We start from the raw sequence: 19,681 nt of genomic DNA on the forward strand, positions 1-19,681 counted from the left end.
AGTGACTGAACTGCTGGAGTTTTAGAGTGGAAATAATAAATCGCTATTTGGAACACATGCATTTTATGTGTGTTCCGTTTCTACAGTAATCTGTGTAAACACATTTTTAAAACAGAAACGTTTTTCATATTTTAGAAGTAAATGACAAAATGTAGGCATAAACTATATAATGTATGAAGCCTGAAGTCCAAAGATCAAGTAAACACTTTCACAAAAGGTTCAAGGAAGAGACAACAGGTTTAGTGGCATAATGGTAAGATTTCCATCCATCCATTTTCCAACCCGCTGAATCCGAACACAGGGTCACGGGGGTCTGCTGGAGCCAATCCCAGCCAACACAGGGCACAAGGCAGGGAACCAATCCCAGGCAGGGTGCCAACCCACCGCAGGACACACACAAACACACCCACACACCAAGCACACACTAGGGCCAATTTAGAATCGCCAATCCACCTAACCAGCATGTCTTTGGACTGTGGGAGGAAACCCACGCAGACACGGGGAGAACATGCAAACTCCACGCACGGAGGACCCGAGAAGCGAACCCAGGTCCCCAGATCTCCAAACTGCGAGGCAGCAGCACTACCCACTGCGCCACCGTGCCGCCCCCATGGTAAGATTTGCTGACTTTTAATCAAGAGTCCCCGGTTCGATCTCCACTCACTCCTATATTTGCAGTTTTCAGTAATGAGCTGCTCTTTTTGTTAATAGTATGCAAAACAAATGTATGTGTGTACTGTATCTGTAACACATGGTGTGCATTTATAGGACCTGTAAAAGTTAACGTTTTTTTTTTTTTTTTTTAACTTTTATTCTCTCTAAATCACGATCACAATACATACTACCGCCCCCCCACCCAGGGATCTGACGCTGTTATTTTTCATTTGAAATGGAATAACTGGAGATGTGAGTGGTGTTTTGAGACAATGGAACTGGACATTCTCTCATCTGGAGGGATTAAAGCTGACACACAAACACTGGTGAATCTGCCTTCTTCGTATCTCACCATCACTTGATTTTTTTTTATTCAGTTTTATTGAGTGTTCCTGCTCATGCTGAATTAGTATGCACCTTATGGTGTTTGATGTCAAAAAAAAAAAAAAACACACAGACGTAGGTATATATGATATTTGGAATTATTTGTTTTATGACATGTATAGTACATTTCGCAAAACTTTGTGGCACGGATGCAACATTATTCATATTATTGATATTCATTCGCATAACATCTTGTGGTATGTAATCAGTGACGATGTGTTTTTTTTCCCCAATCTTGCCAGTCCCCACATGTTGCTGTATGCTGTTTCTTTTGTACTCCAGGACATGCAGAGGATAGAATAGTACAAAGCAGTAACTTCAGCGCTATATGCAATCATCAGATTCAAATGTTAACTGTTCACACACACACGCAAGCATCGTCTTTCCTACATTTACAACATGTGTACCTGTTACAATGTACATGCTTCTCTCTATGCTGTGGTTTCTATTACACACCTGAAAGAAACAGACAATATATGTGAAAACATCATCGCACTAATGCAATATTATTTGAAAACGAACAGCGTCAGATTGGGTGTGGATTTATGCTGGTTCTATTACTGAAAGAAAAAAAAGATCAACATGTGCGTTGATCCTGCAGCACTGAATAAGCTCACGTGCTTTAACACCCCCCCCCCCCCCCCACCCCACCCCCATCTGACTCTAAGTAACAGCGCAAGTACAGACTCAAACCAAGTGTGATCAAGAGTCCCTGGTTTGATCCCCACTCACTCCTATTTTTGCCGTTTTCAGTAGCTGCTCTTTTTGTTTATATTATACAGTACACACATACACTTGGTTTGCGTCTGTACTTGCACTGTTACTTAGAGTCAGATCAGGAGGGGGGGTGGGGATGTTAGAGCGCGTGAGCTTATTCAGTGCAGCAGGATCAACGCATATGTTGATCTTTTTTTTCTTTCAGTACATGTGTCTTCCCTATTTATTTATATATCTAGTGACTTTTCTGCCTGTCTGTCTCTCTATTACGCAGTGCTCTGTCTGTCTGTGTGTTATGGATCTTAAAAATAACAGTTATAAGGACACTTGTTCATGTTAATTGCACTCTCAATTGTTAAAAAATATTTTAAAAGGAGCATCCTACATGAAAATATAACAATCTCATTTTCTGACAGTGCATACCAATTTATAAATTTTATGTCCGTTTGAGGTTAAAAAGAAAAAAATCTAACACTTTCTCCTCAATGGGGAATCAAACTCAGGTCTCTGAAGGACAGCAAGAATGCTGTGCTCTGAGACAGCAAATCTTACCACTACACCACAGAAGCTGTTGTATTGTTCTTGAACCTTTTGTGAAAGTGTTTATTTGATGTTTGGACTTCATACTTCACACATTCTATAGTTTATGCCTACATTTTGTAACATTTTTTGCTAAAATATGAAAAAGTTTCTGTTTTAACAATGTGTTTACACAGATTACTGTAGAAACGGAGCACACATGAAATGCGTGTGTTCCAAATAATGATCTATTTCCACTCTAAAACTCCACTTCACTCCCAGATAATCAATCAAGGCATGAGCTTGGAGATGCTCATGCACGTTCTAAGTTGGTGGGGGGATGGAATAGCTGGCTGCTTGCAGCTTGTTTTTATCGGCACATTTAGAGGAGAAAGGACGCTGGCAGAGAGGTGTGAATGGTTTTAAGCTGGGCCGGATCTACAAGTTTTTTCGTAGGCTCTGGTAATTCTAGTGTTAAGCCATTGCTCCACCAAGCAATATGCTAAATTAGAACATTAGAACACTCTAGACAAGAACAGGGCATTCAGCCCAAAAAAGCTCGCCAGTCCTATTCACTTATTTCTTCCGAAAAAACATCAAGTCGAGTTTTTAAAGTCTCTAACGTCTTACTGTCTACCACATTACTTGGTGGCTTACTCTAAATGTCCATGGTTTGTTGTGTAAAGAAAAACTTCCTAACGTTTGTTCCGAAATTTACCCTTAACAAGTTTCCAACTATATCCCTGTGTTCTTGATGAACTCGTTTTAAAAGAACAGTCTTGATCCACTGTACTGATTCCCTTAATAATTTTAAACACTTCAATCATGTCACCTCTTAATCGTCTTTTGCTTAAACTGTATAGGCTCAGCTCTTTTAATCTTTCCTCATAATTCAACCCCTATAGTCCTGGAATCAGCCTAGTAGCCCTTCTCTGAACATTTTCTAGTGCTGCTATGTTCTTTTTGTAGCCCGGAGACCAAAACTGCACACAGTTCTCAAGATGAGGCCTCACCAGTGCATTATAAAGGGTTAACATAACCTCCTTGGATTTGTACTATACACATCATGTTATATAACCTAACATTCTGTTAGCCTTCTTAATGGCTTCTGAACACTGTCGGGAAGTCAATAGCTTAGAGTCCACTATGACTCCTAAATTCTTCTCACAATCTTCTCTCGATTTTCCGACCACCCATTGTGTATTCAAACCTAACATTTTTACGTCCTATGTGTAATACTTTACATTTACTGACATTAAATTTCATCTGCCACAAATCTACCCAAGCCTGTATGCTATCAAAGTCCTTCTGTAATGATATAACAGATTCCAAATTATCTGCTAATCCACCTATCTTGGTATCATCTGCAAACTTAACTAGCTTGTTACTTATATTCCTATGTAAATCATTTATATATATTAAAAATAGTAGCGGCCCTAGCACTGACCCCTGTGGAACACCACTCTTAACATCAGCCAGTTTTGATGAGGTTCCTTGCACCATCAGCCTCTGCTTCCTGTGTCTGAGCCAATTCTGCGCCCATCTAAAAACATCACCCTGAACTCCCACTTCTTTTAATTAGATGCCCAACCTCCATGTGGTACCTTATCAAATGCTTTCTGAAAGCCCAGATAAATAATATCATATGCTCCACTTTGATCGTATCCTTTTGTTGCCTTCTCATAGAATTCCAGCATGTTAGTAGAACACGACCTCCCTCTTCTGAACCCATGCTGACTGTTCAGAAAAACTCCTGTCCTTGCCAGGTGTTGCTCAATCTTATCCTTAATAATTCCTTCCATTAATTTTCCTGTGATGCATGTTAAGCTTACTGGCCTATAGTTGTTTGGATTTGCCCTGTCACCCTTTTTATATAATGAGATGATATTTGCCATTTTCCCGCCCTTCGGAATCTCTCCAGTGCACAATGACTTCCTAAAAATATGTATCAAGGGTTTATGTATGTACTCACTAGCCTCCTTAAGAACTTCAGGATAAATATTATCTGGTCCTTGTGATTTGTTTGATTTCAGCTTATTTAATCTGAGCAGCACTTCTCCCTCTAAAATTTCCAAATCCCTCAGTACCTCCTAGTAGTCCCTGTTACCTCTGGGAGGTTATCCACTTGTGAACACCTCAGAAAAATGTAAGTTTAGGGCATCCGCTATTTCATTGTATCTTTTAATTCCCCTTTACTATTTCTGATATATTTCACCTCCTCCTTGACTATTCTTTTACTACTAAAATACTGAAAGAATCTTAGGATCTTCTTTTGCCTGATCTGCTATATTCTTCATATTTCCAGACACATAAGCAGTAACCAAATAATCATGACTGCCCTGATTAACTCCTTTTTTATGTAATCATACCTGTTCTCCTGCTATACATCTCAAACATGACAAAAATCTGTAAAGGGAGAGACAGTTCTTACATATGTCTGTTAACATATGTATTTTTTACTGTATACTATAAATACATAGAAAGGAAAGCACATTTTCATACTTAGCAATACAGATTACAGCTCTTTACTAAATGTTTAATAATTTAAGACAACTAACAAGAATTTAAAATTTCTGCAACAAAGCACAGAGAAGAACTCCAACCAACAAGGTATTAAAACAGACAAATGGCACTTTCACATGAAAGGAGCTCTTTTAACGTACATCTTTGCATGACTGCATCTATTTGACCTTTAAAGAGTAAGGTCAGAGTTGAATTTGCCAATAATCTCTTTTTCACCCATCCCTGGAAATCCTTTGAGGGTTTAGCTGCTTTAGTTTTATTTGACAGACAGCACATGCAGGATGAGGCTGTTCTGAATTTACCATTGCAATAGACTTAACAAAACGGACTTATCCAGCTGGATACTGGCACATATACACCATGTACGAAAATATTTAAAATTTTGAAAAAAAAATACTCAGTTTACTTGCACATGTAATTAAATGCGAAAGAGGCACACAAATATATGATTAAAAAATAAAATAAAGGTAATTATATATATATAATTATAAAAGCACAAAGGAATACCACAAACTTTTACTCTATATGTACACCTGAAAATCTGCACCAACCCAATTGGTGAAGTGGCTTACCTAATCAAAAACTACACACAAAACTGTCTATCTTTTGTTATATTTCAGAGTCACATAAGGGTTTAACACCAACAAAACATACACAAAAGCATGCCAGGACCCACACCAGACAGCTGAGAAGAGGCTCACCTAGTCCATCTAACTCCCAACTACTATGGTAGACTTCAGCCTGATCAGGTTCAAAAATGTAAAACCTGGATTCAATTTCAAAAACATAATTAAATACTCTAAAATGCCTTACAAGAGGGAGAAACTGTGGAAAATTTCAACTTGTGGCCAAAGTACAATAAGAATTATCTGTAGATAATTGATGTATATACTAAAAACAAAAAAATCAACAAGAAGTGCTAAAAAGAGTTGTCTAAAAGGTAACCATAATTAGTGGTGATCACTGAAATTTGCTAAAGCATTTTTCACAGTGCATTTCTGGAGTTCGCTGGTGGCCTTGTTTGTCGTATTCTCCCTGAAACTTTGCTGTGTTGGTGGCTTAGATAAACTTTTTATACAGTGCAAATGATGCTTTGCATTGCCAGCCTGACACCACAAAGATATAGCAGCCATGTTGGATGGGTATGACACTACCCAATCTGCACTGCCTGCCTGGTTTGTGTCACCCATTCACAGAACATTCACACATGTGTACTGTAAATATAAACTTCCTCACAATTCATGGTGCTACCTGGCCTTCTTTGGGCATGTGTAAATAATTTATGGTGTATACATGCATACATGATGTATGCATACGTGACAGGTGTGCACTGAAAAACACCAGATCACACTTAACACATATAAAGATGTTTTGGGGTTGTTTCAGCTTTTATGATAATATTTTTAAAAAGCCACTTTGGAGCAAAAAGGGTAGGTAATTACTACAATTTTTTTTATAAGTTGATCAAAAATGATGCCTATTTTTTTCTCAGATTGGCAAAAAATTATAATGTACTTTTTGGTATGCCGCAGAATTTTACTAATTAGTTAATGTGTGCCATGAGATGAAATAGGTTAAAAATCATTGGTTTAGATATACAGTATATACACTGATTCGGAGATATATAAATCCATTCAGATAGACCAGTTTATATATATGCCAGTTCAGATATATATACACTGGTTCAGATACATATGAAGATATACCAGTTTAGATATATATATGCTTTGTCAGATATTATATGGTTTCAATACATATACACCGGTTTGGATGTATATAAATCAGTTCAGATACGCCAGTTTAGATGTTCTGTATTTGTGTCTCAGTGTGTGCATGTATGAGTGCTTACACCTGAAAAATGATCGACTTTTCAAAATATGAGGCTCTTACACCTTCCTGACATAGATCATCTTTAAATATAATTATTATTATTATTATTATTATCATAAATGAAATGCTGCCAAAAAGGAATAACAGAAATCAACATGCTGCTTTCTATCAATGATGAGTTAACATTTTATGTGGCGAGAAAATGATTGCCCCTGACAAATACAATTAATCAGTAGTATGTGCAACCGATATATATTATATCTAAACCAATATATATTATATCTAAACCAATATATATATATTATATCTAAACCAATTTATATACAGTGATCCCTCACTATATCGCGCTTCGCCTTTCGCGGCTTCACTCTATTGCGGATTTTATATGTAAGCATATTTAAATATATATCGCGGATTTTTTGCTGGTTCGCGGATTTCTGAGGACAATGGGTCTTTTAATTTCTGGTACATGCTTCCTCAGTTGGTTTGCCCAGTTGATTTCATACAAGGGACGCTATTGGCAGATGGCTGAGAAGCAACCCAACTTACTTTTCTCTATGTCTTTTGCGCTGACTTTCTCTGATCCTGACGTAGGGGGTTTGAGCAGGGGGGCTGTTCGCACACCTAGACGATACGGACGCTCGTCTAAAAATGCTGAAAGATTATCTTCACATTGCTACCTTCTGTGTGCAGCTGCTTCCTGAAGCGCCATGCTGCACTGTGCTTCACATACTTAAAAGCTCAAAGGGCACGTATTGATTTTTCACTGTTTTGTTTTTCTCTGTCTCTCTATCTCTCTCTCTCTCTCTCTCTCTCTCTCTCTCTCACCCTGCTCCTGACGGAGGGGGGGTGAGCTGCCGCCTTCAACAGCTTTGTGCCACGGTGCTTCGCATACTTAAAAGCCAAACAGCCCTATTGATTTGTTTGCTTTTCTCTATCTCTCTGCTTATCTGCTCCTGATGCGCACTCCTTTGAAGAGGAAGATATGTTTGCATTCTTTTAATTGTGAGACAGAACTGTCATCTCTGTCTTGTCATGGAGCACAGTTTAAACTTTTGAAAAAGAGACAAATGTTTGTTTGCAGTGTTTGAATAACGTTCCTGTCTCTCTACAACCTCCTGTGTTTCTGCGCAAATCTGTGACCCAAGCATGACAATATAAAAATAACCATATAAACATATGGTTTCTACTTCGCAGATTTTCTTATTTCGCGGGTGGCTCTGGAACGCAACCCCCGCGATGGAGGAGGGATTACTGTATATATATATATATTATATCTAAACCAATATATATATAATATCTAAACCAATATATATATATATATATATATATATATATATATATATATATATATATATATATATATATATATATATATATATATACTAGCTGTCCCCCGTAGCGCCGCTCGCATAGTAGTGAAACAGGACAAACATTAAAAATCAATAAAAAAATTTTAAAAATGTAATTCTGGCCAAGCGGTAGGAAGGTGCGCTTCAACATCAAATGTTGGCACTGTAGCTGATTGTGTTCAGCTCTGACAGGATAGCGTCACCCATGTGGGGAGAAAAGCACATTGCTGTGATATCAGTGGCAATCAGCAGCTACCCTCTAAAACACACATAGCTCTGATCTCTCTCTCAACATCAACCGTTACTCCTTAACAATCTTTAGGTGATAATATCTGTTGAACAAATAGGTATCACTAGCTAAGCAGAGGCAAGGTACGATTCCAAAACGTGGCAAGACGTAGACCGACTCGAACGGAGGCTGGTGCATGAGTGAGGAGGGCCCCGTCCCCCTCAGCTGCTCTCTTGGATTCGCGCAAATAAATCAGTACACGTACACACGTATATACACTGTGGAGACCCGGGGGTGCACAGTTCCCCGAACACCCGACAGAACAGAAACCAGGATACAAGTTTAGCACAACACACATTTATTCAGCTGGGGGGGAAACGCTTTTGCCTTGTTTTCCACCTATGCTGTACTTTACTGTAAGCACTATAAGCACAATCTGTCTCTTCTTTGCCTGCACTCCTCTTCCAACCAGCTTCCTCCAAACTCTGGCTCCCAGAGTAGTGGCAGCTGGCTCCTTTTATAGGGTATCCGGAAGTGCTCCAGGTATCTCCAGGTGTGCAGTAAGGCTGTGCAGGCTCTGCAGCACCGCCGATGGCACCCACAGAACCCAACAGGGCTGTAACAAATTCCAGCTCCCAGCATATCCTGAAGGCACTCTCTCCCCCCTGGCCCATCCATTATAAGGACCTTAGCATTCTGCCACAACACGTACATAAATACATATACAAAAAAAAAAAAAAAAAAAAACTAATACAAACATTTGGAATGAATATTAGTGCTATAAAAAAGCATTTTAAAATTTAATGAATAAAACAATGGACTTTTACCAGAAATTCAAAAAGAAACAAAACTGTCTAATTTTATCCATTAAAAACATGTTTCTGAAAATGTATCTAACGGAGAATTAATAATAAATAGAAAATTGCCAGTGTGACTGTACAATGAGAAGAGAGATAAAATTGGCCAATAATCTTTAACGCTATGTAAGATAATGGAAATTATTGTCTAAAAGAAGATGAGTTTTTTTTTTTTAACAAAGACAGTATCATAAACAATAGCTATATTTGCTTTAGAAGAGGAAAATCCTCACAAATGTATTACCTGACTTTGAAGAAGCAGACAGAATAGAAGAAAAAACTCTAATTTATTTAGACTTTTAAAGATCCTTTGATGTGTTGCAACACCAAACATTGCGCTTGGAGCTAGGAATCATTGGCATCAGCAACAGCTTACAAAACTGACCTTAAGGCTAGTTAATAATGAGGCACCAAAAGTCTACAGATAAATGGAGAAAGCTCCATTTATTACATGTATTTGTGAAAGAGGCATTGTTTTTCAAATTTACATTAAGAACATGTATTCTGATGTAACAGAGAAATAAAGATTGTCAGATGATACAAATTGAAAGGACTGTGAATACTGAAAGAAGTTGACAAAACAATTCAAAAAGATGTGATTAATCTTCCAAACCAGACAAACATATACACATTCTAACTCAATTAGACCAGTGCAAAGTGCTGCAGGCAGATAAACAAAATTATATTTATAAACACAAGATGAATAACACTGCTCTACACAAAGAAACCTCTGAAAAGGATTCACTGGCATATTTGTCATTATCTCATGCTTTGGAAAATGAACAGAAGTACTTGAAATAACAAATAAGCATCTCAGGGATTAGAAAGCTCACCTCTTACAGACTTCTTCGATGTCTGGGGTCGATTCGGCTACCTCTACTTTACGCCATACCACTTGCATCCAAGGCTGAGTCAGCTTTACACCGAGCTCCAGCTCCAGACATTGACGATAGAACCTGTAAACATCGACAACAAAAGAATGGGGCCAAACCCAGATTATCTCCACTTCCTCAATCTAGCATCACCACTCACAACCGCTTCAACAATTATCTCCGCTCCCTCACTATGCCTGCAGACAGTGGTGACATGCCACCTGAACATACAGTACAGTTTCCTGACCATAAAATATTTGTGTTGTGTTTTTCTGGTTCAGGAGTTAAAGACACTGAAAGAAGAGCCCCGACAACAGTCCTTAAGAAGCACATGGACAGGAGTAATGGGACAACTGAAATCCATGCTGATGTCAATGACATTCAACATAGACAGTCAGAACTCCTGAACGCTGACTTCACATTCCTCATTCAGGCCACAAAGGACAGGACCCTGGATGTGATATTCATTGTATCAGGCCAAGTTCCCACCTTGCTTAGATCAGATGAAACCAAAATTCAACTCTTGGCCCTAAACACATTGATGAGAAACTATTGTGAGAGACGAGACATCTGTTTCACTGACAGCCATGACTTCTTCTGGGAGAAGATGTGACAGCCTGCATCCAAACCAATATGTTGCCTGGATCTTTATAACAATATCTCAAAGGAAATCTTTCTTTCTTGACTACCTACTTAAATCTTAATGTTCACTATAATTCCGTTAGGATGTGATAATTCTGTAGTGGGATCACCCATAGATTTGCACTATATTACATTATAATAATGGACCATAGTCTAACTAAAAAATCCTGACAAAGTGGTATAAATGCGAATAACTTAATTGGCATTTCACCTATAGGTGTGCACTGTATTAGAACTATAATAACAAACCATAGTTTAAATAAAAATCCAGACATAGCTGCATAAACGCAAATAACTTATTTACCACTTCAAGCTGCCATAATACTCCGATTCAGCTCTGCTCTTCCGAGACCTTAAATGTGGTTCTATTAAATATTAGAGTGTTAACCAGCAAGACTTCTGACATTAACAGTCTTATCAATGATAGTAAAGTAGACTTTCTTACATTAAGTGAAACATGGCTCAGCTTTGATGGTGTGGAGGTGTTGGCTGAATCAGCACCTCCAAATTACAATTTTATTCATCAGTTTTACAGGGCAAAAAAGGTGTCGGTTTAACAAATATTTACTCAAGCTGATTAAACTGTAAAGATGCTGGTTTTGGTACTTTCACATCTTTTAATTATCATGCCGTGGTTATTCAAAGAGTGCTGCAGTCTCTCATATGGACCCCTTTATAGACCTCCAAAATATAATGCGTCTTTTATTCAGGAATTCTCTGACTTAGAATCTATAATAGTAACTAACAACGACAGGTTCCTAATTGTAGATGATTTCAGTTTTCATGTGGATAACCAGTGTGAAACAAAAGTAAGAATTCAATAACTTTACTGCTCTGTTTCAATCTTGGTCAGCATGTCAACCAGCCTAGGTATAAGGGAGGACACATGCTGGATTTAGTCATTTCAAAAGGATTAAAAGTGTATGTGAGGCATGTTTTGAATATTTTTATAGCTGACCATTTTCGCATATTATTCAAAACAGAAATACTGGTAACTAACAGTAATGAAAGGCATATTCTTAAAAAGCATTATTTTGATTAATCTACAGCTTCAAAGTTTGCTAATATTCTAAACAATCAGTAACCAGTAAGGTAGAAAAATTGATTGCTAAGGTAACGACTGACATAGTGGCCACTGAAAAACCTGTTAAGAAATCTTCCAGCACTATCAAACTTTGGAAGACCCAAAGAATGTATGATCTTAAAACATAAATGAAGTAAAACTAAATAGCCCCCTATGAAATATTGAAGGAGAAAATAACTAAATAAAATAAAGCAGTCTGCCTTGAAATGCAGTACTAATTTTCTAAAATTATAAATGTTAAAGCTGAAAATCCAAACGTTTTGTTCTCTAATATTGATAGTCTTCTAAACCCAGTTTATTCAATGTAATTCAATGGAAGTAGTAAAACTAACTAGTGAAACTTGTGAGGCTTTTGCAATATTTTTTTTAAACACAAAATAAATATTAGAAATAATCTAGTACATCACCCCAAAGTTAATCCTGTCGAATCACAGCATGCCCTTTTGAGTGAGTTAAACTGTTTTGTTGAAATAAATCTACCAGAACTACCTGCATTCTTGACTCAATACCAACAAGTCTCTGATATGCTAATTGATAGCGTACTTGACATAGTGAATTCATCAATAAATATGGGGGTCTTTCCTGACTGTCTAAAGACTGCACTCGTTAAACACCTGCTTAAGAAAAATAACCTTGACTCCTCTGTCTTTGACAACTTTAGACCAATTACTAACCTGACTTTCTTAAGTAAAATTCTAGAAAAAGCAGTTTTTAAGTAGTTAAATAATTACTTGAACCAACATTCTATTCTTAATATGTTTCAGTGAGCTTTTAGAGCAAATCATAGTACAGAAACTGCACTGGTTAATGTAGTAAATGATTTGTGGGTTAATGTGGACAAATGCCGTATATTTGTTATTGTTGCCTTAGACAATGTCTTATTTAACAGGTAGAAAATTCTTTTGATTGTTGTGGTGACTGTACTTCTGGAATCCATGATATTGTATATGGCAGGGTTGGCCAACTCCGATCCTGGAGAGCTGCAGAGGTTGCAGGTTTTTGTTCCAACCCAGTTATTTAATTATAAGCCAATCCTCACCAATAACAGATCTTATTTAAAACATTACCAAGCTATGAAATTAACTATCATGTCAGTTCATTCTTAAGTTAAAGATTTTGTTTCCTTTCTAATGATGCATGTTTAATGGGCTAGAATTCAGTATTCTAAAGAAAATGACATTTCTGTGTGTTGCTTAGTGTTTTAAAGAAAAGGCATAATTTCTAGAAAATTCTGCTACAGGCTATTGTTGATGGCTATCTACAGAAACATAAATATTTACCTGTCTTGCTAAAGAGTCACCAGCTTTGAATAGTCAGACTGCTTTGATTTAGTATCTCATCTACACACAATGTGGGGATACAGAACTGTCTGCTTCCTTTGGGGACATTGGTTTCTAATCAAGTACTTTTTGATAGCTGGCCACAATACTATTGTGGAACCAAAGAAAATGTGTTTACACTATTTGTTATGCAGAGGAAATTGGCTTGCACCATTGTTTCACTGATTGCCATGTTGATCTATGCAGAAATTGAAGCATTTATATACAGTATTTCTGGGTAAAAGAGAATAAAGAAGAACAGAAGTATGGTCTGGGACTTGTGACTGTTGCCTGCTTCTTTTATGCTCTTTCACCATATCGCTGTGGCTACACCCTGTAGCAACAGTGGCTTGTACCTGGCCCAGGTTCCCCTAGGCCTGAGGCCGGTAACACATGTATCATCTACGTGATTTAAACCCTAAAACAGATGACGAAATAAATGTCAACAAAATCCTGATGCCACTGCGGCTCTCCAGGACCAACATTGCTCAACCCTGATATAAAGGGTCTGAGTCTTAAATAGCAAATAAATTAAATGAGGTTAATTAGTAGCAAAACTTAGTCACCAATTAAGAAAATAGATTGAAAACCTCTAGTCACTGTGGCTATCCAGGATCAGAGTTGGCCGATCCTGGTATATGGTTTACTATAAGGATCTTTTCTGGGTATGCTGCTTTTTTTTTATCTACATGATTCCATTAGGCCAAAGTATCTCAAAACACAAGGTGAACTACCACAGCTATGTAGATGACAAATCTTTATTGATAGTGCTGATAACCTTGATGCTCTTGGCTTTCTGATTCAATGTCTTACCAGTATTTCTGAATGGATGAGTAGTAACTTAAAATAAATAAGGAAAAGACAGAAATCTTACTGATTGGCAAAAATGGAAATAGCAAGGGTATTAGAAATAAACTTGATCCCCTTGGTTTAAAAAGTTAAGGCAGAAGTAACAAATTTAGGTGTAATCATTGACTCTGCAGTGATCCTAAACTATAAATCTCACATTAACCAGATTACTAGAACAGCACTTTTTCACTTAAGGAATACTGTAGAAGTTAGACCTCCTATAATATTACAAGAAGCTGAAAAATGAATCCATACTTTTGTTTTTAGTTGGCTGGATTACTGTAATGCACTCCTAGCAGGACTACCGAAGAAAGACATCAATAGGTTGCAAGTAGTGCAGAATGTTGCAGCCAGAAACTTAACTAGGAAATAGAAAATTTGAGATCATCTCACCAGTTTTAGCAACATTACATTGTTTACTCCTGTCATTTAGAACTGACTTTAAAATACTATGATGTATAAAGCCTTAAATAATCTTGCCCCTTCCGGTATTTTGGAATGTCTGTGCCATCTGTTTAGAATTCCAAAAGCCAAGCTTAAAAGAAGTGGTGAGGCAGCCTTTTGCTATTATGTACCTAAAATCTGGAATACTTTACCAACAGAGATATTCCAGGCTAATACAGTTGAATATTTTAAGAAACTGCTAAAACTAGACTTTTTTTAATTCGCCGTTTACATAGCTACATTTTAGTTGTATTCTTAATAGACTATATAGGCATAGAATTATCATACTCTTCAGGGATTTCCAATCTTTACTAATCTAAACTTTTCTCTGCTGTCTTTTCTGATTTTTCACCACCTGTGATGCTGGAGACCAGCTTCATCATATTCTCTCAGATGAAGCCTGGAAACAATGAGAAAAGACTTAAGAACATTTATATTAGGTAGAATCCCCAGTGGGGGCTGGCAGTCTTTTCGCCTTGGAATCCCTGCAGATTTTGTTTTTTGTTCTATTTGAACTAATCACCGGACTCCTCTTTAGAGACTTTTCCACATTATGATATTGCACATAAAGATGCTACCCCTCACTAATTATATATCTATCTTTTATATGATCCTATAGATTTATTTGTTTTGATACTTATTCATTAATATCCATATTACTAAACGAGAATGGTAAACTGGATATGGACGCAGGGACGTGGGCCGTGGACACAAAAGACGTAGTGCGCAGGCGCCACACAAAGCCCCCCTCCAAGCAACGGAAAATAAGAAATGAGGCGCCGGGCCCATAGCACACAAAAAAAAGGAGTCAGACGCAGGTACCACACAAACCCTTGGCACACAGCGCCACACGAAGCCCATAGCACACAAAACAGGACGCACACAAAAAAGAGGCTTCAGACCCACGACACACAAAGCCCCCCTCCACTAACAGAAATAACAAATGAGGCAACGCGCCCCTAGCGCACCAAAAACAAAGGAGTCAGACGCAAGCGACAACACAGCGCCACACGAACCCCATAGCACACGAAACGGGACGCACACAAAAAAGAGGCTTCAGACCCATGACACACAAAGCCCCCCCCTCCACTAACAGAAATAAGAAATGAGGCAACGCGCCCCTAGCACACCAAAAACACAGGAGTCAGATGCAAGCACCACAGCGCCACATAGCACACGAAACGGTACACACACAAAAAAGAGGATTCAGACCCACGACAAACAATGCCCCCCTCCACTAACACAAATAAAAAATGAGGCAACGCGCCCCTAGCACACACAAAAAAAAAGGAGTCAGACGCGAGCGCCACACAAAGCCCATTGCACACGAAACAGGACAGACTACAGACATAGCACACGAAACGGGACGTACACAAAAAGGAGAATTCAGACCCACGACACACAAAGCACCCCTCCACTAACAGAAATAAAAAATGAGGCAACACGCCCCTAGCCCCCCTGCCCAGAGTAAAACGAGAAAGACTACGAACCGTCTGACATGCCGCAAGCAGGATAAAGCGAAGTCAGAAGGAAATTCACATTCTCCAGCAGCAGCATACTGATACAATAAATAATATTAAATTAAAGAAAGATAATAATGCAGGTGAAAAACAGACAGTAACTTTGTATAATAATGTTAAATGTTAACGTTTACACCCCCGTGTGGAATTGAAAAGTCGCATAGTTTGGGGGAGGAACGATCTCCTCAATCTGTCTGTGGAGCAGGACAGTGACAGCAGTCTATCGCTGAAGCTGCTCTTCTGTCTGGAAAGTGATCAATAAATAAAAATAGAAAAATTAAAGTAAAGTGTATTGGACAAGTGATGAGCAGTGCCTGGTTGTCTCCACACATACCGCTTAGAATTAAGGCCAAAAAGTTCTATCTTGGTCTCATCAGACCAGAGAATCTTATTTCTCACCATCTCAGAGTCCTTCAGGTGTCTTTTAGCAAACTCCATGCGGGAGTTGGCCTTAATTCTAAGCGGTATGTGTGGAGACAACCAGGCACTGCTCATCACTTGGCCAATACAGTCCCCATAGTGAAGCATGGCGGTGGCAGCATCATGCTGTGGGGGTGTTTTTCAGCTGCAGGGACAGGACGACTGGTTGCAATCGAGGGAAAGATGAATGCAGCCAAGTACAGGGATATCCTGGACAAAAACCTTCTCCAGAGTGCTAAGGACCTCAGACTGGGCCGAAGGTTTACCTTCCAACAAGACAATGACCCTAAGCACACAGCTAAAATAACGAAGGAATGGCTTCACAACAACTCTGTGACTGTTCTTGAATGGCCCAGCCAGAGCCCTGACTTAAACCAAATTGAGCATCTCTGGAGAGACCTAAAAATGGCTGTCCACCAACGTTTACCATCCAACCTGACAGAACTAGAGAGGATCTGCAAGGAGGAATGGCAGAGGATCCCCAAATCCAGGTGTGAAAAACTTGTTGCATCTTTCCCAAGAAGACTCATGGCTGTATTAGCTCAAAAGGGTGCTTCTACTAAATACTGAGCAAAGGGTCTGAATACTTAGGACCATGTGATATTTCAATTTTTCTTTTTTAATAAATCTGCAACAATTTCAAAAATTCTTTTTTTTGTCTGTCAATATGGGGTGCTGTGTGTACATTAATGAGGGAAAAAATTAATTTAAATGATTTTAGCAAATGGCTGCAATATGACAAAGTGAAAAATTGAAGGGGGTCTGAATACTTTCCGTACCCACTTTCTGCCTCACTCCGCGCTGTCCGTGCAACGCGGCCGCAGAGAGCTTAAACAACTCGGCACATCCACATAAAAAACGACAAGGGGTGAGTGAGCTTTCTTGAAGGCTTTTACTGGACGTACCTCGTTGTAAACTGAAATATATACAAAAGAAACATACAGTCATTTACAGGTGTACAATCAAAGACGATAAAGAATGATTTACAAAGCAATGCAGTACATAGCAGACAGTGTACATTAAACAGTAAAGCTTTAAAAGACACTTACAAGGCGAGTGGTTTCCACGGTTGGATCAAGACAAAGAGAAGCGCGTAGACAGAGGTTCAAATTGCTGCGTAGTACAACTAACCAGACCCAGGGGTTTATATACGCTAAGGATACGTTTTGGACGTGACCAAAACAAGAGATAAAGGGGTGCCTACGTGAGGGACATGGGGTGTATTGTATTCAAAGGTTTATTATGGGACCTACGTGCTTTACGTGAGTTTCATAGACTTTTACAGCGCCACTGAGAGTGTGGGACGTGACTGACTGGTGTGTTAATAAATGACAAGATGAAGGGGGAGCACAGTTCAACAAATAACAGTCTTAACTAACAAGATGTGGGGCAGAACACTCCCCATCTGATATAATAACATTATATCACTAAACATTACATAGAGGCAAATATTGTATAAACTTATCCGTCTTTTTTAGGGACTATTAGAATGACTTCTGTGATAGGCCTGATAAAGTTTTTGGAGATGCCTTGAGAGGCAGTTTTAACTTCTATTTTTCTTATAGTGCCATCACTGCTAGGGAATACCGAGGTGATTAATCCCATAGGCCATTCATTGCGTGATAGTTGATTCTCCTTTAGCAAAACAATGTCTCCTATTTGTAAATTTCTAGATGGGTGGGCCCATTTCCGCCTGTTTTGCAGAGTAGGGAGGTATTCACGTCTCCATCGTGTCCAGAATTCATTTGCCATGGCTTGTACTTGTCTCCACTGGCTTTTAAAAAGGTCATTCCTTGTGAAATTACCTGGAGGTGCTGACACACCAGTTTTCTGGGTAAGCAGCATGGCAGGGCTCAATAAAAATGGCATCTCTGGGTCAGAGGAAATTGGGACAAGTGGTCTGGCATTTAGTATTGCAGATACTTCCGTCAGAAAGGTACAAAGGACTTCATGAGTGAGGTGAGACTGTCTGTTCTGTAGAAACATAGAGTCAAGTATTCTACGTGTCATGCCAATCATACGCTCCCAAGCACCTCCCATGTGTGACACGTGAGGGGGGTTGAAATCCCAAGTGCATCCCTGTCCGCTTAAGTATCGTAGGATGCTCAGATGTTTCTCAGGGTCTTTTACAAATCCTAGTTCCCTGCTAGCTCCAATAAAGTTTGTTCCGCAGTCAGACCTGAGTTGCTTTGCAGGGCCACGTATTCCAAAAAATCTTCGCAAGGCATTGATACAACTACCAGTGTCCATGGATTCTACTACTTCAATATGCACAGCTCTAGTGCTCATGCAAGTGAAGAGTATTGCCCAACGCTTGTTTTGAGCCACACCTCCTCTTGTGCGTCGTGTGGTAACTGATCAAGGGGCAAAAACATCTAATCCTACATAGGTGAAAGGAGGGGATGTGTTGACGCGTTCTTGGGGAAGGTCTGCCATCATTTGTTTTTCCATCTTGCCTCTGAGCTTACGACAGGTGGTGCAAAGATGAACAGAACTTACAAGTCTCTTACCACCAACTACCCACAGACCTGATGCTCGAATGGCTCCTTGTGTGAATAGACGGCCCTGGTGTTGCACGTCTTTGTGATAGTGCTCCACTAACAAAGCTGTAACATGACTTTGCCTTGGAAGTATAATAGGGTTCTTTTCGCTTTGGTCGATATCTGCATGCTTCAGTTGCCCCCCTACCTTGATAAAGCCATCATTCAGCATAGGGTGGAGTTTAAGAAGAGAACTGCTTATGGGGAGGTTCCTCTTTGCTGTGAGTGAATCAATTTCATTTGAGTATGCCTCTCCCTGGACTGACTTAAGAATAACATTCCTTGCAGCAGTGAGCTCATCTGGGGTACGCGGTTTGTTACACCAATGCCAGCCATTACAGTTTCTGTGTGAGTCAGAGCAAGACTTGAAAGAACGGACTATATGAATGAGAAGTGCAACAGCTCTCAGGGCAGAATGCCAGGTAGAGAAGCGTTGGAAGCACTTAGGACTGAGTGGTTTGTCTCTAGTCAGAGTGATGAAGCTGGTTATTTGTGGGCGTACTTCTGCGTCTCGCTCAGGATGGATAAGTTCAAAGTTTTCTCGTGCTTCATGAGAAATTTGTTGTTGCTTGTATAGAAAGGCTGGTCTGGTAAACCAAAAGGTGTTGGCAAGCTGAGAAGCCGGTACTGATCTTGTTGCAAGATCGGCAGGATTCTGATCTGAGGGAACATAATGCCACTGCTCTGGCTTTGTCGTCTGACGAATGCGTTGGACTCTGTTGTGTACATACACAAAGAAACGCCTGGTCTCATTAAATATGTAGCCGAGAACGACTTTACTGTCGCAGTAGAACTTGACTGAGTCTGGCTGGAAATCCATCTCATCTAGAATGAGTTTTGCCATTTCTACTGCGAGTACTGCTGCACACAGTTCAAGGCGCGGTATGGTTGGTTCTGGCTGGGGGGTCAATTTGGCTTTTCCCAGA

General features: G+C 39.2%; 1 protein-coding gene across 1 annotated transcript; it reads right to left on the minus strand.

The window, feature by feature from the left end:
- Nucleotides 1-17,676: 17,676 nt before the first annotated feature.
- Nucleotides 17,677-18,465, minus strand: LOC127527082 (uncharacterized). The gene has a single exon (XM_051924699.1). It carries the CDS (start codon nt 18,463-18,465, stop codon nt 17,677-17,679), a length of 789 nt encoding a protein of 262 aa, XP_051780659.1.
- Nucleotides 18,466-19,681: the final 1,216 nt, after the last annotated feature.

Source organism: Erpetoichthys calabaricus, chromosome 3, assembly GCF_900747795.2.
Source record: "Erpetoichthys calabaricus chromosome 3, fErpCal1.3, whole genome shotgun sequence".
In the NCBI taxonomy this organism is placed as follows: Eukaryota; Metazoa; Chordata; class Cladistia; order Polypteriformes; family Polypteridae; genus Erpetoichthys; species Erpetoichthys calabaricus.